The sequence below is a fragment of the Danio rerio genome, chromosome 8, assembly GCF_049306965.1.
Source record: "Danio rerio strain Tuebingen ecotype United States chromosome 8, GRCz12tu, whole genome shotgun sequence".
Classification (NCBI taxonomy): domain Eukaryota; kingdom Metazoa; phylum Chordata; class Actinopteri; order Cypriniformes; family Danionidae; genus Danio; species Danio rerio.
This window is the reverse complement of record NC_133183.1, coordinates 27,957,047-27,980,884: the sequence shown is the minus strand read 5'-3', so window position 1 is coordinate 27,980,884 and position 23,838 is coordinate 27,957,047. Positions and strand designations below refer to the sequence as shown.

Here is a 23,838-nt window from a genome sequence, read left to right as displayed (position 1 = left end):
TGTCAGCTATTGAACACACAAACCTGTCATTCTTCTCCATAACACCAGAATACTCGAAACCTCTTTAGGAGTTTGGATGACAAAGGCCCACAAGTAAATAAGTAAAACCCCACAAGTGATGTTATGACCAATGGTCTTGATTTATTGAAGAATATTAGAGACAATATTGAAACCTCTAATCAAACATTTCAGTCAGAAATTCTGTAGTTTTTCTAAAGTTTGTTAAATTCAGAAGACTTCTGATTGTCAGGAATTGATGCCAATCTTGGCTGACACGAAGTTCCCGGTGGCGAAACATATTTCTGGCGATCCGGGAGAAAACGTGTCATTCCAGATCAGCATCAGTAAATCAGATACACACATGGTTTACACAAATACACATTCTGTGAGTACTTATTCACAATTTTAAGCAGGTCATACCTCATACTCTTTACACTTACATTCAAAACCAAGTGTAATTCTCATTATATCTCAATGAGCTCCTGCAAGAAAGGAGGGGCACGGAATCCACAGACAGCTGTCAATCAATCAACCAAACAGCTGCATTATGGGTTCCGTTACCATCCAGACTGCTGTGGACATTTCACGCTGAAAAAACACGTCCAGCAACACACCATTCAACATTACTTCACAAAAAACATACATATTTGTTTAAAAAATGAAAATGAAGTGGCATTCAAACAGTCTTTTCCACCAGAAAGAATGACGCCTTTGCAAAAGAATTAAGCTTGTTTATTTATCTGGCTTCATCTGTAGACTTGTGTCTTGAAAAACCTGTTCCCTATCAGGGAAGAGTGGGCAGAGAGAGGGAGGGAGAGACAGGGTGAAGGGGGGTTATGCAAGTTAAAAGAAGAAAAGATGAAAAAAGGAGATTGAACATTACATAAAATTAACAGCAGAAAGTTAAGCGAAAGGAGGAACTAGCTGACTTCATTTTAGAAACGACAACCTTTCAAAAATATTCAAAGTTGATGTGATCTCCTCTCACTGTCTTTCCTTGTTTCACCTGAAGATTTCCTCATATTTTTACAAACTGACTAAAACAAAATGAAAGAATTAGATGTGAATCTCCACGAGCTTTTTCATATTTCAAAGCATTTCAACTTGCAAAAAAGAAGACAGGACAGCAAAATGAAAGAAAGAAGTAGAGAAAGGTGAAGAGAAATGAAAGAAAACCTTTCCTCTCAGTGATGAGCAAGCAGAGAGAAGGATATGCTGAACACGACGGATAAAATAGACAGATATGAAAGAGCTGGGATGAATATTTTCACTTTACCTGCTTCTGTCATTCGTCCTCTTCTTCTGCTCTCTGTCCCCCCTTCTCTCTCTCTCTCTCTCTCTCTCTCTCTCTCTCTCTCTCACTCTCGGCTGTCTGGCTTGTGTGAGTTTGTCAAAGAGCGTTTGCGTATTTATGCCTCCTGACTTCCTCCTCAGAAATCTGAGGAACATTTTCACTTTCACTTCTTCACTAGACTGCCCACAACCTCCCCCTCCAAACATCTCAATGTCTTTCCCTTCTCTTTTCTCTTCTCATAACTCCTGTCATCTCTGTCTTTTGATTTGACATATTTATCTCTGTTTTATGAAAAATTAACTCAGGTGATTATGGCTAACTTACTCAGTGTATTGTGGGTGCTATATATTTATGCACTTTTAATAAATAAATTAAATGAATTGTCATAGCATTTATATGCTGCAACTCTGATGATTTGAAATGCTTCATTCAATGCTGTTAGTCGCTTTGGATAAAAGCCTCTGCTATATGAGTAAATGTAAATATACAGTGCATATATGAGTATACCCCTCACAAATCTCTCATTTAAATTAATATTTTATACATAGGAAGCTTTACAATATATATATATATATATATATATATATATATATATATATATATATATATATATATATATATATATATATATATATATATATATATATATATGTGCATATAAATTAGATTACCAGTGGAGTAAAGTAACAAATTACAAATACTCAAATTACTCTAATTGAGCAGTTTTTCTCAGGAATTATAATTTGCTCTTTTGAAAGTGTGTACTTTTCCTTTCTCTTGAGAACATTTTAAGTGCTGTTATCAGTACTTTTCCACACTATTTTCCTTCAACCTGCAGTCACTATTTAGTTTTTTCTTGATTGGCTAAAGTATAAAAATCAGTTCTGCGATTTCTGTCCAATCAAATCCCACATAGCAAGTAATTCAAATACTGAACAACCTCAAGACATGAGTACTTTATAAGTAAAACTTTTTATAGACTGCATGTCACTGATGTGAAAATGAAGGATGTCTACTGTATGACTGAAATCACCAAACAGCCTTAAACAACCATTAAATGGAACGAATGAAGAATGGAAGGAAGGGCCGAATGATGGAAGGACTGGACAAGGAATGGAAGAGCAAATGAAAGGAAGGAAGGACCGAAGTAATGAAGGAAGGATCAAATGAATGAATGAAGGATTTAAGTAAGGACTGAACAAGCTAAGGAAGGAATAATGAATGAATAAACAAAGGAACTAATGAAGGAAGGAACAAATATATGAACGAATGAAGGAAGGAACAAATGAATGAAGGAACGAACAAATAAAGGACAGAACGAACAATCAATAGAAGGAATGAACGAATATAGGAAGGTCACTAAATGCACAACAGAAATGTTACTATTACACATCCCTGCACAAACTGCATGTAAACGCATCAACTTTTCTGTGTAATACCAACTACTCACTACTCGAGAACTTTTAGAACGGCTACTTTTTACTCATACTTTGAGTAATATTTACAACAAATACTTTTACTCTTCTAGCACTACATTTTTGGGCAAGTAATGGTGCTTTTTTTCTACTTGAGAATGATTTTTCAGTACACTTTCCACCACTGTAGATTAGTCGGTACTGTAGTCAAATTTGAAGCTAATCTAACAAAATAACTTAACAGTTCAAAATTAGTACACTTAAATTTATATGTTAGGGAAAAATATTCAAGAGGAAAAAAAAATAATAAAAATTTGTTGAAATTTTGTAGTTTGTAATTTATTTATCCAATATTTTGCACGGTTTAATTGCATTATTTTTCAATTTCTAAAGATGTTTGGCGACTAAAATATTATTTTAATAAATCTGTTTTGTTGAAATGCACCAAAATATATGACCTATATTCAATGTGAAATGGATAAAAATATTCATTTTCAAAATGGGGTGTACTCATTTATGCTGAGCATTTTATATACATAATTTTTTAAACGTATATGAAAGTCATATATTTGCTAAAACAAATATTGTATTATTTTTATGAACCTTTTTTTTTTTTTTTTGCAAATAAACTTTTCAAATGTGCAATTAAAAAACATGAAAATGAATGATAAAATTAATTATCCAACTTCTGATACATTCATTTCTAAAGTTTAACACAGAAAAAGTTCCAGCTTTCCCAGACTGCAGGAAAGACAATACAGCAGAACACACCTTAATGTACATCTGTCAATCATTTCAATTCTGCTGTGTATTAAAGCGTTAAGAGATCTGGGCCCAGCTGGGCTGAGCTCACTAACGGGCCGATATCATATTTCATTCACCAGGAGCCACCTGGAGCTCCCAGCCCAACCTGTCCAGGTGCAGGTCCATTAGTGAGCTTGTGTGAACGCTTGTTTGGAAAGTCCGGTAGTTTTGGAGGTGAAGGCTGGTTCCCTTGAGACGCGCTTGCAAAATGAGGAATAGCGTACCAATGTCAAAGTCTGACAGCCACTTACCCACACACCCACAGATTCAGGATTTGAAAATCTATTTATTATGAAAAACACACTCTCAAAAAAACATGTTGTGAATTACATGACACTGGCACATTTTTTGTGAAGGTACTGCAAATGCACACACATACACGCACACCTGACTTTAATAGTCACTTCTCTTTTTTTATAACAAACTTGACACAAATCCCATTAAAATACAATACTTCCTGTTTCACACACTCAGCCATCCTGTATTTTCTCTTCTCCGGAGTGAAAATGGTCTGTTTATGGCTTATTAATGATGCATGTATTGTGGAGTTTATTAAACAAGACAACACAAGTATCAGTGGTTAAGAAATATATACATTTTTCCCAACAAAACGCCATTTTTTGACAGGTAGGGCTTCTGATACAAACAGCAGACGGCATGATCTCCCAATAAAGATGCACGTTCACATATATTGGCATATGCTGACAGACATTCACACATGGTTTCTCTCTGTGCTAAGAGGAAAGGCGGCTGGGAAGACGAGAAAGAGGAAGCTGAGGTTCTCTGTGTGTTCGGGTGGCTGTATGTGCAGAAGCACGTGTAGCAGAGTCCATTACTGGGGCTTTATGTGCATTTGGCTGTGCATGACTGGCATCTGTAGTGTCTTTTTTTAAAACAGGCGCTTCTCATAGCTGAAAAGACAAAGCATGGGGTCAATTAAAATCAAATGTTCAACAAAACATACATTTCAAAAGACTAAAGTTGATAAGATGTTTTTAATGTTTTAGAAAATAACAACAGTAATATTAATAAAACAAAAATAACTATTTTCTTCTCCTCAGTGTCAGTATAGGGTGCACATTCATGAGAGTGCTGTGCTATTTATGCATGTTGGAGTGCTGAGGTATTATCTCGGATGTGCCTGTGCTTTGTTTTAGACAGAGGAAGTCACACATGGGCATCACAGGGTATACATCAGGGCACAGTACACGAACACGTACCTTATACAGACACTGAGGAAAATAAACAGTTGAATAAAGTTGTTCATTTCGTTTTTTGTGCACATAAGTATTCATGTAGCTTCATTGTATTCCGGTTGAATCACTAAAGACATCTGGTCTGTTTTTATGATGATTTTTTGTACTTTTCTGGATGAGTCAGGACCACTGTTGTCTTCATTTGCTTTCCGAAGATGAATGAATGTCTCAGGGTGGAATGAGAATGTTTTTGGGTGAACTAACCCTTTAATTTATTATTTCTGATCTAAAAAATGTTACAATTAATGAAATATAACTGAATATTTGACGTTTTGTGAAGTGAATAGCACTTGAGCACCATAAGATAAAAATAGTTAGACTTAAGTCTTTATCCCGGTAAATATTTTATTCATTTTTTTCTTACTGATCTCAAACTGGAGCCACACAATATGAACAATAAATTGAGACAATGCTTTCATTCATTCATTCATTCATTTTCTTGTCCGCTTAGTCCCTTTATTAATCCGGGGTCGCCACAACAGAATTAACTTATCCAGCAAGTTTTTACGCAGCAGATGCCCTTCCAGCCACAACCCATCTCTGGGAAACATCCACACACACATTAACACACTACGGACAATTTAGCCTACCCAATTCACCTGTACCGCATGTCTTTGGACTGTGGGGGAAACCGGAGCACCCGGAGGAAACCCACGCAAAGGCAGGGAGAACATGCAAACTCCACACAGAAACGCCAACTGAACCGAGTTTTAGACAATGCTTTATTTACATTAAATTAAGTAAATTGATTGTGTTAATTCAGTTGAAGTTTATTTGTATAGTGTTTTTTTTTTTTTTACAATAATGTTTCAAAGCAGCGGTACAAATGGTGCCTATTACTTTACAATAAAAATCAAAAACAATTAAGGTGCGAGTAGCATATACATAGTTAATCTGCTGTTATAAAATATGATGTACTTTTTTTCAAAAGGTGATATTTACATTGTATATCCATTTATTTTTTTGTACAGTGATCCCTCGCTATAACGCGGTTCCCTTTTCGTGGTCTTGCAGTGTCACAGATTTTGTTCATGTAATTTAACATGTTCTTTGTCCTGATTGGCTGTAGACCATTGTTAATCAACCTCCTCCATGCCGTGTCTCCTGCACAGTACAGAACTCATTCAGCTCGCCAAATTTACATAAATCTTCGATCGCTAGCAGTGTGACGCTAGCAGGTTTTCTCTCCACAATATATACAGAATATACAGAAAGTTGAACTTTTGGACTTGCTAAATGAAGGTAGAAGTTGCGCGGCTATAGGGTGCCTTTACGGAATAAATAAATGAAGATGAAATGGTTTTGAGACACTTTGAAAGTGTTTAAACAAGAGAAAAAAGTGTGAAAATGTTAATGCCTATGTGAGAAGTGTATAATGTGTGTTGTGAGGGGTTTTACAGCCTCCAAACATCTATAATAATTATTAAAAAAAACAAAGCTGACTACTTCGTGGATTTCACCTATTGTGTTTTTATTAGAACGTAATCCCACTAATAAGGAGGGACCACTGTATACTGAAGCAGTAACCGAACAAAACGTATGCTATAAATAGTTGACTATACACATAGCCTAAGACAGATTATCCAATTACCTTAAATACTATAGGAATACTATACAATATTGTGCAAAAGGGGTATGTGGTACAGACCAGACCCAAAAAATAAATCTAATATGACAAATGCAATTGCATCTGACATGTAAGTGGACAGACAGTTTCGTTAAGCGTACAATATAATGCAAATTCAGATCTCTGATATAAGTCACTTTTAAAAGTAATCAACTCCTGCAGTGTCAATGTGGCCTAAGTGTATGAATGAATTACCTGTGTAGGCTGTGCACTCCACCCTCCATCTGAGCCGACATTGTCCTCTTTTCAAACCTCAGTTCACCAGAATACATCATTGCTCTGATATTGATAGATAGAGAAAACAAGGAAAATTTATAAATTCTCTCACCACATTCAAACACTGAAAACATATGGGTTTTTGGCTGTATTCAGCAATGCATTATTGGGTTAAAAGTGAGATGTTCAATTTCTGTTCCACTCATAGCATCAAACAAACCTGCAAAAATGTTTGACTGAAAACCACTATACTTTTCAGTTTTGTTTGGTGTCACCAGAGCGCCAGAAATGACACACCGCACCTTTAAATGCATGTGACTGCATGTAAACGAGTAAGTAGTGCATCTGCATGTACCTCAGCTGCGTAAGGCTCTTTGCACCGATGTCTTGGCAGGAATGCTGAATGCCAACCAAAAGATATGGAACAAACTTATGGATGGAGCCTTTATCCTGAACTGCTCCTGAAACCCCCTGTGCGACTTTAATCTTATCGCTCTCACTGAAAGAAAAAGAGAGGAGACAGAAGGGATGAGAATAAACACAATTTACATTTGACAAAGACAGATGTTTGTCATTGAACTACAGCTATATAAATACATCCAAGTTTCATTATCATCATGCATTAATCTATATGAGCAGCTGTGAAACTATAGTTAGCATGTAGTAAAGCTGTTATAAAACAACATGGGAACTAGTTAAGGAGTAACCTGTAGCAGGAACTGCCAAATGCAATAGTGCTCGCTTATTGCAAAAAGGTAATGTGTGGCACCTGAAGTATCTTGTCTGTGAGCCCAGGTTTTTATCCATGGCATCCAGTGAGCCCATCCCTCTGTATTTCTTCAGACGGATGCCATCCGAAAAGAAATATTCACCAGGAGCTTCAGAAGTGGCAGCAAGCAATGACCCCATCATTACTAAGAAACAGAAAATACAAGCATGATAGATTTTAATTTTATTTAATACATAAAAATATTCATACATTAAGTACAATAAATTAATATATGATTATGATGATTATTATTATTATGCAGTTTTGTAACTAAAATATATTATTTAATTAGTAACAGAAGCTAAAAAGCTGGCCTAAAAATGTAAATGCAGCTTTAATTATTTCCATACATTATAATATGTCGTGTTTAATATTTCTTTCCTGAACCAAAAATAATGATAATCGTACATTTGGCACCAGCAACATGTTTTCAGAATAAGTATTGTTTTTGTTACTGTGGATGTGGGAACCTTATTTCAGCCATATTATAAATTTTTTGATTATACAAAACATTAAAGTAGACAATTCACTCGGATTTAAGCTTTTGTATATTTTTTTGAGACCAGTGTTGCCAGATATAACAGACTTTTTCCAGCCCAAAAGCTGTCTAAAACCCTCCCAAAAGCACAAAAAAGCCCAAAATATTAAATAAACATTTGATTTAAGTTTAAATGATTTAAATTGAAATTAACATAATTACTTTAACTATATTTAGTTTAACCATACAGCCAACCAACCAACACTAGCAGTCACAGAACCACAACATAAACGGATCACATCAACAACACCGCCCTCCTCTAACCAACACACTGCACTTACTGTTGTGTAGATTACACTACCTATTAGAGTAAGTTTTACTTTCAAAATGGGGTATAAATTCATCCCATTTTGGCGTTTTAATTTTTTTTTTAATAATTGGGTGCTGCTTGTCAATCAGACAACAATTTTATGTTTGTTCTTGCTGTCAACTGCGTAAAAAATATCAATAAAAGTTTAATGATGAACCGCTGTGAGTTTAACTTTAGGTGTTGCGTGATGCGCATGTATGCGAGAGGAGTCGGATTTGTTCAGGGAGTCAGATTTTGACAACTTTCCTTCACCTCCTCTTGCGGGTGGGCCCAAACAGTTTGCGCTATGCACTGGTCACTACTAACTGAATGGAGTAGGAGCACAGTTATGTTTTGTTAAATAAGTTGCATATAAAATTTACGTTTCAACACTGCCCAAATTTTGTCAACCCGCCAATGCTATTTTTTCCCCGCACAGTCAAATTCAAAACCGCCCAATCTGGCAACACTGTTTGAGATCTATATATCACACTATAACAATAGTATACTGTATAATATTACTGAAATAACCCATACTATTTTTAATCAACAATAATATCTGGTTACACTATATTTTATTCTTGTTACTGTGTAATTACACATTTTATTACTTGCGTGATATTAATTACAAACATGCATGTACTATAGGGTTATAGTTATTGCAATAGTAATTATACATAATTTCATATCATATCATAAAAAGAGCACTCAGAAAAAGTGTCAATCCATAATTCTATTAAAGAGAGAGCCATGTCTTTTTAAGAATCTACTGCAGGGATTGTAAAGTGAATTTACATCTGAGCCCCATCTCACCTGTAGATGCTCCGAGGGCCAGTGCTTTAGCAATATGTCCGACTGTCTGAATTCCCCCATCTGCGATGACAGGTACACCAAACCGCCGAGCATATTCTGATACCTTATACACTGCCGTTGCCTGTGGCCTCCCGCACGCCAGCACTATGAGAACAACCAGAAAGAGAGACTTGGTAACAAATTTCCATAATCAGCACATTACATTTGCCCATTCTACAAATATTAAGAGCATAGATGAGAACAATCATATGCATAAATGAATGACTCTCTTCTAACTGCTGCTCATACAGTCAGGCATCCACAGTCTCACACTTACACACACATACAGACATGTGGACACCAGGGTTGTAAATTAACAGAGGCTCAAGGCAGAAATGCCAGCAAAATTAATAAAAATGGCAAAACATTAACCCATGCATTAATTAACCATTACGGCTGTCAGATAACTGCTGTTAGATATGCTAATATTCAATAATACAATATTTTGTGATGATATATTATAATAGTGGAGACTTCAGAATACACCAAATATTTATTTATTTACAGATTTAGATTGCCTTTGAGAATATTCAGATGGCTGTATTAAAAATGGTCGTTCATGACAAAACCAAATGCTTGAAAATGTAATATTAGGTGACTATTTTGGAAACAAATAATATTTCAAGTTAATCTGGCCTATGACATGGACAAGCTATTAATTGAAAATCCTGACCATTAATAGGTCTAATGTTTGTTAAGTATAATAAAGCTCCATTTGTAAACAGTAGCTAATTAAACTAAACTTATAAAAACATTTGTTAATCTTAGGTGATTTTAATTTATAGGTTAATGTTTAATAACTCATTAAAATAAAAAGTCAGCAGTATTAAATAAGTATTAAAATTCTGTTTTCTAAACTAAAGTTAATATTCTAAGTGTAAAAAATATAGAAATCTATATAGAAATATAAAACATTTCTCAATGTTTACTGAATGTATTAACGAACATTACTACTTAGACCTTACTGCAATCGTTAAATTGCATTGTTCTCTATGATTCATTGTAAATACATTCAAACATTTTTTCACAATGACTATTTATGTTCGATGTAAGTATATATATTACCAATAATGTCATTATCATAATAATGCAGAATATTGCGATAATAACTTACATTTTTTTATGTGATAATAGCCTGAAAACTTGTTATTGCCATAAACCTGGTCAGGATTGAAATAAAAGTAAAAGTAAAAGCAAAAAGTATCAATTCTAATAGCCAGTCATATATATTTTATCTTAATTGTCTTGTTATATAACGTATACTTCACATACAATTTTATACAGTTTGTTGTTTTAGATAATAATTAAAAGTAAAAATCAATCCAAGGCACTCGAAAAATGTGTAAGCCTTTATTCACATGGCTAATACTAGGCTTTTTAATATTTTTTCCACATTTTAAGTGCCTTGTACTGATTTTTGCTGTCTATTCTGATCAATCCCTTACCCAAAGAGCACCGACACATTATTTAATCTACCCGAGCACTTTTTGTTTGATTTTGAATAGTTAAAAGTATTTAGATAATAGATGTGTTTGACATCAAATATAACACTGATGTGATTAATACGGTAATTAAAAATAATGCTCAAATAATAGTAAAAAAAACATCAAGCAATCAATCTCAGGAGCAAACATTGGTTCTTACACAAAAAGTCATTTTCTGACCCTGGTGGACACATGAATGGCTATCAGTGTTTTCTTTACTCATGCAGCCATGTGACTAAAGTCAGATAATCAATCAGTGAATGTTTTAGAGACAGCGTTACGTTAATTTATAATGGGCTTAAACCAATGAATGAACAGAAATCTGAATCAAACATCTTCTTTGAACTTGAGTTCAAAGACAAAATGTTATTTTAAATGAAAAATGAGAATTTAGAAAAAAGTGGGCATTTAGCTGTTTCTATCAGTAGTAAAATGAAAATGGGGTGTCAGTCACCAACGCCTCAGCAAGCCTTGACAAACAAGAACATCTGAGAAAATGAAAAACACACAAAAAAGGGAATCTATATCTTTTGCTCCACTTCTGTCTATATGTGTGACCTCTTCCACAAGTAATAATTGATTGACCAGCAGTGGTGAGCAAATGCAAAGACACAACAACAAAAGCTCAAACTATCTATTCCAATATCAATTCACTAAGAAGGGTCCAAAAGACTCTAAATGCAAAGGCTACAGTTTTGAAACTTCTGATTAACACAAACTATTTCATTATATTAACTAGCATTACATTAAAGGAAGCTGCATATGAGAAGCATGCTCTCCTAGCACCATCATCATGATCATCGTGAACTGATTATCTTCCTATTTTTAGAGACGTTATGAGAACAGACATTGAAATGACAAGTCAGCTTTTGACCCCCTTTTTTTCATCTGTCACAACATCTACACTCCGTATACGGTGCAAAACAAGTGTGACTGAAATTCACACAATCTATACTGAATGCAAAGAGCTTTGTTGCAGGGCTGATGACTGTGAAACCCTCAGCTATTTGTGCTTTGGCGCACATGAAAAGCACTTGTTAACAGCAGCTCTACATATTTTTTTTAGACATTTAACTAAATTCACCCCAAAATTTATATTTACAATATGTAGGTGATTTTCTTTTCAGACAGTCTACGTTTTTTTTAGGCAAAATAAAGATCCTCATTCGTAAAAAGTCAACATCTACCTACTTTGAAAGTCAATTCCACATCTCAAAGAAATACTAAATAAATGTCTATGATGATGCATTGAGGTCTTATGAAGTGAAATGATTAGTCTGATGTTAACTACCAGTCAAAAGTTTGGGGTCATTTTTTTTTCTTCTGTTCTTAAAGATGAAATTAAAAAAATGTAAAAAAAAAAAAAAAAAAAAAAATTCAATTACTAAATATTTATTAAAATTTTAAATAACTGCCTTATTGTATGTGGTTTGAAATAAAATAATTACTCAAGTCAATATTGCTTTTAATTACCATTAACAATAATAATAATAATAATAATCATGATAATAATAATTAATATTAGTGTGGTTTTAGAAGGATCATGTGACTAAAGACTGGAGTAATGCTGAAATTTTATCTTTAAAACCACTGGAGTAAATGATTAAAAGAAATTATAAACTACTTTTGAACATTAACTTTATAGTTCAGTAAAATTTCACAATTTTACAATTTATACTGTATTTTGGATTAAATAAATGCAGCCTTGGTGAGAAGGAGAAGCTTATTTTAAAACTTTTTAAAATCCTATTGACCCCAAGCTTTAGACCGGTAGTGTATATTTCTGGGTGAACTGTCTCTTTAAGTCATACTTCTAGCATTTACACAAGGCATATAAAAAAGTGACTTACAGAAACAAACAATTCATTCTCAGAGCTAATATCCATGCCAATGATTTAATCAGCGGATATAAAATTATTTGCAATCCAATATAAAGTTCAAGTTGAAATGTAAAAATTACCAAATGCTAATTATGATTCATTTTTAACTGCATATGAGCAATTCCATGCAAATGTCAACTTTGCTATGAAAGAAATGACATTTTAACCAAAATAGCTAAACTTTTTCTAAGTTTGTGTAGCTCTGTATTGTTGCATTCTGCAAAAAAAAACTAAAAAATGTCTCTGTCAATGTTTTCAAATAATGATATTTGATTTACCAAAGTCACACAAGTGCCAATTTCACATATGTCACATCCATAATGAAGCCTTTTCCTCATAAATGCAAAAAAGTTAAATATAATATCAATCTTTCTTGTTCTATAGTGAGCCACTCTTATTTTGATTCATTAATTCATTAATTCATTATTTATTTTGGGTTGTGCAGTTTTTACAGAATTTCTACATATATATGTCATATACTGTAAACTCGCAAACCTTTTCGTCACATCATTATTTTCCACATTTATAATATAAAAAAAGTGTTAACAGACAAGTTAAATTTAAGATTTTAAGACATTAAGACCATAATAAATAACATTTTTCATTTAATAAATGAAAGACTCATAAAGGGCTAAAAGCTAAGGAACTTTTCAAATGGCACAGATGGGAACGATTTTTATTTCCCCTGTCAAAAAAAAAATATATATATATATAATTTAATACATTTTATAATACAATGATAAATTAATAAAAAAAATATTGCTAAATATTTTAATAGTGTGTAAAAACAAGCAAGCTCTACTTGTATATCCATACACTTTTTTCCCAACATAAACTTTCTTTAAAAAAAAATTCAGGAACAAATGTTTCAAAAGTTATAAAAACTATGCACAACAATCTGTCCAGGTGGTGTCCTCGGCAGTAAATTCATGGAGTACTTAAAAACAAATGTTACTGTAAGCAAAACAATTAAACGGTTATGATAAATAGTTAAAAATGACCTTTTTAAATAAAAATGTAAAGTTTTATTGAGATTGGAATTGTTGGTGATTGTATGGGTTTGGCCAGATAGGGTAGCAATACATGAACAAAGGAGAATTAAGACCTGTTTAAAAAGATTTAAGAATTACAACAATATTTCAGTAAATTTAAGACTTTAAGGCCTAAATTTTGATTTGGGGATTTAGGACATTTTAAGACCCTACGGAAACCCTGAAACAGTTGTTTCAATACAATTTTCACATATACTTTGTACGTAAATTTATGTTTTAAGTTTTTACTGCAAATGTCACATCCATAATGCTGTAATTGCTCATATGTGACTTATTTACTTAAAATGTCACTTGGTTTGATATCTTGTAATGCAGTGACAATTCATAAATGCTTTAAGTGTGACTTTTCATGTCAAGATACTTTTTCCAGGCCACTCCATGAGCTAGTTCGCGAATGTTAGTGAGGGATTCTGGGTAACAAAACTGAATAAGAGAATGTGCCAAACGCCATTACTGACAGGTTAGTCAGACAATGACAAGCATCCAAAACCCCAAAAACCAGCAACTACTTCTAATGATGCAGAGCCATTAACCAATCAATGCAGCAGGCTGTGGGTAAAGGGGTCAGGCAGAGTGAGAAAGTGAGCCAATGGGATCTCTCTATGGGATCAGGGGGGAGGGACTTACTGGAGTATCCCGTAACAGTAGTTGGGGTTTTGGGGCTGTGGAGCTTTATACCAGGAGGAATACTGAGAGGTGCTAGAGAGACACAGTTACACAGAGGGAGATTAAGATGGAGAAAACTGAGAGAGCACACGGTAGCTCTGTTCTAAAACCTTCAGGGCCGTTGAGACGTCTACACAGATGGAAGCCTTCTTACATCTAAATAATTGTTGTGAAATCATGAACTGTGATCAATTCTCATCAGAGATTAATTTGGAATCCACCATAAATACTTGACCAGTAACTGAATTCAATTGTTTAATGTTAAGAGCATGCCGCCTTATTGTGTAACTGCACACAAACCAGTGGCAGCTTGAAGGTGTTTTCCAAGGAAAATTTCCAAAAAGCTTATGAGAAGAATTCCCAACAAATTTCATTTTGGCCCAATTATGTCCTAAATGATGTCAAACTGGTTTGTTCTTCATTTTAGCCAAAGTACACTATACTGGTCAAACATTTAGGGTCATTAGGATTTTTAAATGTTTTAAAATCAGCTTATCCTTATTTATAATTTAATGTTATGATTTATTCCAGTGATTTTTATGATGAATTTTCAGAGTTGCATGATCCTTCAGAAATCACTCTAATAATAATAATAATTATTATTATTATTACTGATGGTAATAGTAATAAAATCAATAATGACTGGAGTAATAATTTCATTTGAAACTACATACAAGAGAGCATTTAACATTTTAATAAATATTTAACATTTTTTACATTAACTAAATGCCACCTTTATAAACGGAATAATTTTCTGAAAACACATGAAAAAAAAAAAATCCCTAACTTTTAACCAGAAGTGTATATATGCAGCAAATGCCCTTAAAAAAAGTTTCATAGATGAATTTCAAATATTCCACAAGATAATACATTCAAATTACCCTGAATATTTTATTAAATGATATGAAATAAAATCTGTTTAAGATAATTTTATAAAACAATAAAAACAGTTATAATTTTAATTAAAGTAAACTATAATAAATATTTCTTGTGATGTGTCTTACAAATAACTACACTATTGTTTCAAGTGTGTGGCTAGTAAGACCTTTTAATGTCTAAACAAAACAAAAAAACAAAAATTAAATCAAACACAGCAATATTGTGAAATATGAATACAACTGCAAAATAACTTTTTAATTTTAACATTTAAAAGTTCCTTTAGTAATGTGACAAAAAAAGCTGAGCTTTCAGCAGCCTTTAATTGAGTCTGCAGTGTCTCTGATGATTGGATGATTCAAAAAACGTTTATTTAGAAAATAAATTTCTTGTAATATTACTAATATTCTTGTTGTGAATTGACCAATTTGATGCATCCCTGCTAATTAAAAAACAGTACAAAAATCTGATCACACTGAACATGCTTTTTGCATTGAGGGACGCCCTTTTTGAATGGTTCACTAACAGCGGAGAGTGTTTTGCACGCTGCTTATTCGCCCTGCGCACCTCGAGTTTTAACCACCTGCTGCATCGTGTGTTTTTGCCATTGCATGTTGTTCGCTCACAGTTGAACAAAAACTAAAAATTAGTGGTCGCTGTTTCAAGATATCCAGATCTGTATGACTTCACAAATCTTGAATAATCGCATTGTTATTAAATATTACAATTATAACATATCAACAGCAACACTCGCACACAATACACAGCTGATTCAGTTGTTGCCTAGTGACAAAAAAATAAATAAAATGACATTTAAGTCAACAGAAAAGTCATATCGCTTTTTTAGAGCGGCAAAAGAGCATTTGGTGTAATCGGCCCCTAAGCCTTCCTTTTGAAACTCCTTGCAAGGTTTTGGAACAGAGCTTATAAAAAGAGGACTGACGCAAGTAGCAAAGAAAAATAGTTGTAATGAAGTATGCAAATATGCCACAGAGAGATTGAAAAATGTAGAAAAGAGGATTAAAAGATAAGACTGAAAGAAAAGTGCTCATTACTAAAGAGACAGAGAATGAGACTAATTAAAGAAAATGACACAAACATTAAATAGACAGACAGACAGACAGACAGACAGACAGACACTTATATAGACACAAATTTCCACTGATTCTGGAATAGTACCATATTTCTCCACAGATTCTTAAACCCCACAAAAAAGGCTGTAAGAAATTAAACAGGGCTTTTCAAATTGTATATTAAATAGGCATATTTGGGAAATTACAGATTATTTGGACTGCTCTGATAAATATTAAAAGAACCAAAGCAAGCACTGGCCATCAGGTGCTCTCTCTGGAGGAAGAAGATTAAGGAACACAGCCTGTGACTGGCTGAAGAGCAGGCAGCAGAGCATGTGACTGGTGGACTGACCTTCTTGTGTGATGCAGATGGAGCCGCTGCCCATTCCTACTCTCAGAGCGTCTGCACCGGCATCAATAAGATTCTTTGCCTGAGCCGCAGTCACCACTGAAACAGAGAAAACTCAGTATGTCAAATGTGCGTAAATAGATGTTATGTTAAATAAAGCGTGTTAAATACTAACCATTGCCTCCGATGACCTGTACATTGGGATATTTCTCTTTTATGTACTTGATCATATTAATCTGAAAGATGGAATTGCCTTGGGAAGAGTCCTAAAGTGGGGTGGGAGGAAATAAATAAGTAAATTTAAGCTATGTTTATTCATTGATGTGCACTAATGTCAAAACAGGCCTCACCAGGACGACCACATCTACACCAGCCTGTGCCAACAGGTCAAGTCTGTATTTGTCATCGTTGTGTGTTCCAATGGCAGCACCACAAAGCAGCTGTTTACGAGAATCTTTAGAGGCCAGAGGAAAATCCCTGTTCTTCTTCAGGTCTGTCCGAGCGATGATGGCCACCAGACAACCCTCCTCGTTTACTATAGGAAGCTTACCTGTAGAAATCAAACACTGAGGGTGAGAATTTCACATCGGAATATGTTAGCTGACAATGATCTTGCAGTGTTCTCACTTCCTTAAAGGGATAGTTCATGCAAAAAAATGGAATTTCCACACTGTTCACACATACACTAGTGATTCTAAACTTTCTTTATGTTTTACACGACAAAAGATATACTAAAGGATTTTAGAAAAAAAAGCAGCCATTTACATCCATAGCAGAAAATAAAAAAATATTGTGGAAGTCAATGGCTGTTTTTTTAACAGCAGAAAGTAACTATCCCTTTAATAGATGGTTGCTTATCTTATTTTTGCTTTTAGGAATTGGTTTTCAAAGCGCCAACACAAATTTCTACATGTATCTGAATGTAATGCACACGTTTGAAGAATGATTTTGAGGGAACCTGAAAATGGAGTAATGACTGCTGAAAACTCAGTTTTACCACCACAGGAATAAATTTCATCTAGAAAAACATCACAATAGACTGTTAGTGATAACCGTTGTTTCACAATATTACTGATTTGACCAAATATGTGACCCTGGACCACAAATAGACAATCTTTTTTCTTTTATGTTTATTAAAATGTAAGAAACAATCAGAAATACATCAGAAATAGTCAGTAACGATACAGTAGGGTACTGAAAAGATTAGGGAGAAAAAGAAAAAGGGAAAGACATTTGTACAGTGTTACTTTAAAACAATAGATACAGTGTTAAAAGTAAAAAAATAAAAAATAAACAAAAAAAGAATAATAAAAAAGTTGTGGGGGTGGGAGATGTCTCATACTTATCGTGTATACAATGTGGCTGTTTACTAAATCTATGTTGTATGATTAAAAAAAAAGTTATGCATAATTCTTAGAATTGGGTTCCATCTTGCTTCAAATATATTCATCTGGAGTGTAATGCAATAAGTTATTATTTCCATTTTATAAATTTCTCTAATTGTTTGACTCATAATTTTTAATATTAAGATTTATACATCACCTGAGAGCTGAATGATTAAGCTCTCCATTGACGTATACTTTGTTTGGACAGGAAAATATTTGGTCTGAGGTACAACCAAGTCAAAATTTGAAATCTGATGGTTCAAAGAAATTCTAAATATTAAAAAAAATTAGTTGTTTAAACTGTAGAAAAAAAATGAAAAATAAAAAAAAAATGACAAAAAGTCAACACAACAAATACTTTTATTTCTATTATAAAAATATATATTTATATAATATATATATTTATTATGAAAAATGTAAACAATATTTTGTATTCTTATACTTATTTCAATATGTTAATCATGTTCCAACAAAAAAATAAGTTATACAGTCTACCTTAATATTTTTAGTTAGTTTGATTGATGTAAGTTTACTTGACTAGAAACGTTCATTTGATTCAACTAAAAACTAAAAAAGTTCAGTGGAGCAATGCACATTCCTAATAAACATTTTCAATTTGACATATTTCCAGCAAGAAATTTACAAAATATAATCATGGACTATGATCTTTACTATTATTTTTGGCATTAAAAAAACTAAATCAATAATTTTGACCCACACAAAGTATTTTTGTCTACTGCTAAAAATATATCCGTGCAACATAAGGTCATAAGTTTTGTGGTCCAGGGTGTCACATATACACAGCCTCGTTGGTTATAAGATACACACTGCAACAATTCTGTTTACAGCTATCTATTTAACAGCCTGCCACTGCTGAGAAGTGCTGTTTGAAACACCGCTATATAGGTTTATGAACAGTAGAAAATCATGTGATTTGGTTCAAGGATTAAACTAAAACATTACTCAGCCATGAGCATATGACGAAACGAAGGAAGACGCTGTCATTAATGCTTATAGCCTACCCCACCTTTCTTGCTCCTCTGGAGGATTTCATTGGCCTCTTTCAGTGTCACTCCAGCTGGAGCTACAACCAGATCCTCCCTCTTAGTCATGACCTGAGTCAGAGAAAGATGAATTGAACCCCGTTCAATAAAACCAGCTTAGCTTTTACTCTCTGCATTAAGCCTCACCCACCTCACTGAGGGGCAGGTCGTGCTCTGACTCTTTGAGGAAATCGATATCGCGAGATGAAATGATGCCGACCAGCCGTCCACCCATCTGTCCATTGTCTGTAATCGGGATCCCACAGAATCCATGTCGAGCCTTAGCCTGAAAGACGTCTCTTACCCGCTCATTAGGACTCATCACCACTGGATCTGTGATGAAACCCTGCTCGTATCTCTAGGCAGGACAAATCAATAGTGGAGGGAAAGAGAAAAGGGGAGAGGAGGAGTACAAAAGGAGGATTCACTATTAGGCACTTCTACTTGGGAGTCACTTTGGCACATATCACAGAATGAGGTGTGGATTTCGCATTAAAAAGGACATTGTTGCTACTGTTTAGGGCAGGGGTGAAAAGAAAAACATTAAAAATGAGTAAAGGACAGAAAACTAGTAAACAAACACACAAAGAAAAGCTTCAAAATATAGTGGTCCAAAGAGACTCACTTTAACTTTGCGGACTTCATTAGCCTGGAACTCTGGAGTGCAGTTATGATGAATGAAGCCAATCCCACCGGTAAGCTGTCATAATCACAGTAGCATTTAGAAAAAAAAAAAATGGATATCAAAAGTTTGAACTTTATATATGCAGGTTTGAAGTAATTGTTGCAATATTTATCTACTGGTGGTATTCATCTATATTATATTCATCTATTTATGACAGACCTGAACCAGTCCAGGTAAAGCAGAAAGAAAGGGGAAAAAAAATTTGAGGTATCCTTTTTATTTTGTTAATACTGCACAGCTTTAAAGCTTTCATAAAACACCCATGTGCCTAAACTTCTTATTGAAATGGGTTTAGAATGAATATCAAAGTCTGTACTGATTTTTTTTTCAAATAGTCAAAAGCATAATTGGCTATTAGTTAGGGATTTAGGGATCACAACCCACAGTTCGAAAGGCACGTTACCTGTGGATTAATAACTTTTTTGAACTTTACGTTAATCCCACATTTATACAAATTGCTGAGAGATCTCCTCTGGTGTCGTTTAAATCACGTGTATGAAAGCATTTTGGCTTCCCTGTTAAATATAATGACGACAGAAAAAGATGTGGTGGGATCTACATGCTTTCTTAGGTTAATAATTATAAGTGTTTTCTGTCGCTGTTTGTATAGTCTGCATTAATGCATTCGGTGTAAAGCTGCACAATTAAACATTAAAGATCATGATCTCAATTCAAACCTGCACAACATGAATGATAAATGATGGTGATTTGCATATGTTTATTTATCCTTTGAAGCGCTGCATTCAAATCTTCATTTGATTGAGAGGGATTCAGTTTTTACACTTTTTCAGTTAGTTACAAACAATTTAATAACACAGAAGTACTGGGAGAGAAGTACTGGGAGAACAGTTTATAGTTCAGATATAAACACTGATGTTTATGGTAAAAAAACACTGTTTATTGGAACTTGATGCTGGTGAATGTTGCAGCAATTATGTTGTGTTACCAATAGGTGGCGACAAATAACCATCAAAATTAAGTCACTGAATAGGTTTTCAGAAATAATCTACCTATAATGATACATGAAGCATTTATGGGTGAATTGTTGAATCATTCATTCATTCATTCATTCATTTTCTTTTCGGCTCAGTCCCTTTATTAATTTGGGGTCGCCACAGAGGAATGAACCGCCAACTTATCCAGCATATGCCCTTCCAGCCGCAAAATTGGGAAAAATTGTTGAATCATTAATTGAAAATTAATAAGATATGTTGAACAAAATGTTAGATTTCTATATTCAGCATTATCAGCAACAGTAGCAAAGTGTATTTTTCGTATTGAATATTTTCCTTTTTTTAACTGGTTCTTTCTTGATTTGTATTTGTATTAAAATGACAGGTTCTAAGTTCTGTTTGTTGAAACCAATGGTTTTGCAGTAAAATTTTTGTAGAAAGGGGAAAGCAAATGACATTTGTGATACGAACAATGGTTCGATCCATGACTCAAAAACCACCGTGTGATCCAAACTGTGAAAATGAAAAATTCATGAAAATTGACATGAAATTCTCATTTCTGAAAGAATTTTATTTTAAAAATGTAAAAGACCTGTTTTGTATGTTTATGCAAGATAAAATGTTTTTATTTTTTTCCCAATTATTTAAATTTGACTGACCTACATCTGAGGTATAAATGTTTGGAAATGAACTACTCAGGTTGTTTTGTAATGGTATGTGACACTAAGAGCACTTTACATGTCAGTCATTGTCTTACCGCCATAGCAATGGCCATGCCAGACTCTGTGACTGTATCCATAGGCGACGAGATCAGTGGGGTTTTCATTGTGATTTGTTTGGTCAGGGCTGATGTCAGGTCCTACGAATGAAAGCATTAACAAAGCATTAATCAAACTGTTACTCACTAGTTGCTGCTTTTTTAAACAAGTCATTATTAAATAACTCACTAAACTCAAGAATTCAGAATGGTTTAAAACTGATTATCAAACTGTATTGTAAATACTTCAACGCGTATGTAAAGCAAATCAGAGTACTGTTCATTTTTATGCGAGTAGCTGATGATTTTTTCAGTCTCTCAGAGCAGCTCAGTTTGTAACAAATGATAGCAACACAAATGTATTTCTGCACCTGCTGTAAGTTCTAGTCTCTTATAAGATTTAAAAAAGGCAAAAATGTTTCCATGTCCAAGAATCATTTTGATTGATTGCATATTTTCTCAAGGTAAACTGTTTTTCCATCCAATGATTTTACTTACCACCTGGTCAGCTGTGAAGTCAATGTACCCAGGTAGAATCAGGAAATCACTGAAAGAAAAAATAAATGTGTGAAAACATGAGTTATTCATCATTTAAACTGGCTGCAAGCTATTTCAAAGCACATGCATATCACTACTAGAGGGATTTATAACTCAAAAGTTGTCATAAGTGGGAATTCACACTTGTCACTTTGACAACTCTGGATTTGACACCAGTTCTGCTCAATCAGAAACCTCTGGAAGAGGCTCTCTGCCAATAGCATGAATTTGGGGGCGGGACCAACTGTTTGACAGACCAATGGCAGAGATTTTGGGAAATGTCATTAATTACTCATTAACTTTACGATCACATTACCTTTACAAAATGCAAGTTTATGTCTGCAAATTTCAGCTATCGCTATTCCACATTGTTTCATTGAGCTGCTAATTTGAAAAAAGACTTACTGACAGCTCTCTTATCTCGTACATTGACACACACACAAACACCACTCTGAAGATGTTCCAGAGACTCTCTTATCTTGTCAAATATTACGCGGTTCACAAGTGCGTCAAACAGCGCCTTGTTTTAGTGATAAACCCGGCCCGAGTACATCTATAACCTTGTGTTCAATATAAACAGAGTCTCTTCGCCTACAGCTCTTCTAGTGGGACCGGTAAACAGAAAGACGCTTCTGGAAAAGCGTGCACCTGCCGCGGATAGACTTCCACTCGCTTTACATACATGTAGAAAACAAAAACAAAATACTCCACAAAGCTCAGACTATTTATAGCACATTTAGTAGGCCGGGGTTGCGGGAGACAGAGATTAGTCCTGGTCCAAGAGAAGCGAGAGGGGCTGTCAGTGGTACAAGAATAGACTGTGGCGACCCTTCTTGTCTTAACTTGGCATAAAGGCATGGCAGCAGATGATGTCACTGCTGCTGAGTCAATACAAGATGTCCTTCCGACCCGACTTAACCTTGGTCAATTCGTATGGCAAAGTTGGCACTACGTTGAATTAATTAGTGAAACCGAAATGCGTAATGGATGAAAGACATTGTGCGGTCACCCATATAGTAACCATGCTGGACGCCAAACCAGATAAATGCGGAACAACAACGACACCTACATGCAGTTCGGTACATATTAGTTCAGTTCGGCAACATCTGCAGTGCTGACCGGCATTATAAACAGAATAAATTAGTATTATTGCACAAGAAGATGTCAAGGTTCTTTACTTGTAGGTAAGGCCGTCTCCAGAGTTGAAAAGCTGCTGTCCTGTTAGTCCGTCGTCGGGCACGTAACCTGTTTGACCGCTGATTAAATAGTCCGCCATAGTGAATATAAAGTCCAAATTGTCACTGAATCAGTGTTTTCAGGACAGTGTGTGCGCACAGCCCGGTAAGCGCTGTTCTCCGAGCTTCAGTCTTCACTGCGCTTAATGACAGTAAACACCGCAAAAACGGTCAAGTTTCTGTTTAGAGTCAGGTGTTTATCTGGTTTGAGTCAAATAATCCCTGGTGCGCTCTTGTTTTCGGGACCGATACTAGTCCGTGATGTCCACAAGCACCACACGTGTGTGTCTAATGAACCGTCTGCTCTTCCGCAGATATAAATAAGGTGTCCTCCAACGTCACTTCCGGGCTGTGGATGAGGCGGTACTTATTCTTCTAAAAGTTTATTTTAATATCTCTGTATATTCGAGGCTGAGGGTCATTATCTTTTCACCCGGGGGCTGCAGATGTCGGGTGGGCTGGTTGTATTCTCTGCAGCGAGCGTGCTCTCGTTATCTCGCGCGCACATGTGTGCGGCACGTGGGGAATTTCTCCGATTTAATTTTATCTCGCGCGCTCTGCTGTTTACTTTATTTGGCTTGTAGGAACTGACCATAGACTGACCTGTATATGCAGGCTCGGGAGCGCGCGCGCAGAGTTTTAAAAGTAAAAGTATGTTTTCAGAGTTCTTAAGGCTCCTATAAATGAAACCAAATAATAATAATAATTCAACACCATTTGAGTATATCTATTGTCTATTTCAGGTCAGAATAGTTACGTTATAACATAAATACAAAAAACATACATGATTGCAAGTATACTTA

General features: G+C 34.6%; 1 protein-coding gene and 2 non-coding genes across 6 annotated transcripts; all 3 read right to left on the bottom strand.

Moving 5' to 3' along the window:
• Window positions 1-254: 254 nt before the first annotated feature.
• Window positions 255-344, bottom strand: dre-mir-731 (microRNA 731). The gene has a single exon (NR_030513.1). It is a non-coding gene; the product is annotated as a microRNA 731 (primary transcript).
• Window positions 345-468: 124 nt separating this feature from the next.
• Window positions 469-570, bottom strand: dre-mir-462 (microRNA 462). The gene has a single exon (NR_030103.1). It is a non-coding gene; the product is annotated as a microRNA 462 (primary transcript).
• A 3,209-nt stretch (window positions 571-3,779) lies between these two features.
• On the bottom strand, window positions 3,780-23,325 carry impdh2 (IMP (inosine 5'-monophosphate) dehydrogenase 2). 4 transcript variants are annotated; one of them, XM_021478183.2, is made up of 16 exons: window positions 22,979-23,325; window positions 21,762-21,810; window positions 21,264-21,365; window positions 19,494-19,568; window positions 19,020-19,226; window positions 18,853-18,940; window positions 17,399-17,458; window positions 16,791-16,990; window positions 16,616-16,706; window positions 16,444-16,539; window positions 14,104-14,175; window positions 9,022-9,165; window positions 7,382-7,526; window positions 6,968-7,111; window positions 6,592-6,675; window positions 3,780-4,424 (listed from the first exon to the last, which is right to left on the bottom strand). In XM_021478183.2, exons 1-16 carry the CDS (start codon window positions 23,074-23,076, stop codon window positions 4,403-4,405), a joined length of 1,677 nt encoding a protein of 558 aa, XP_021333858.1. In that variant the 5' UTR covers window positions 23,077-23,325; the 3' UTR covers window positions 3,780-4,402.
• Window positions 23,326-23,838: the final 513 nt, after the last annotated feature.

Excerpts from the sequence above, each read along its gene's own strand:
- impdh2 (XM_021478183.2), bottom strand. The coding sequence starts at position 23,076 with ATGGCGGACTATTTAATCAGCGGTCAAACAGGTTACGTGCCCGACGAC. Across the intron at positions 21,811-22,978 it reads GGAGACGGCCTTACCTACAA|TGATTTCCTGATTCTACCTG; the intron begins GTAAAGAACCTT and ends TTTTTCTTTCAG. Across the intron at positions 19,227-19,493 it reads ATGAAGTCCGCAAAGTTAAA|AGATACGAGCAGGGTTTCAT; the intron begins GTGAGTCTCTTT and ends TGTCCTGCCTAG.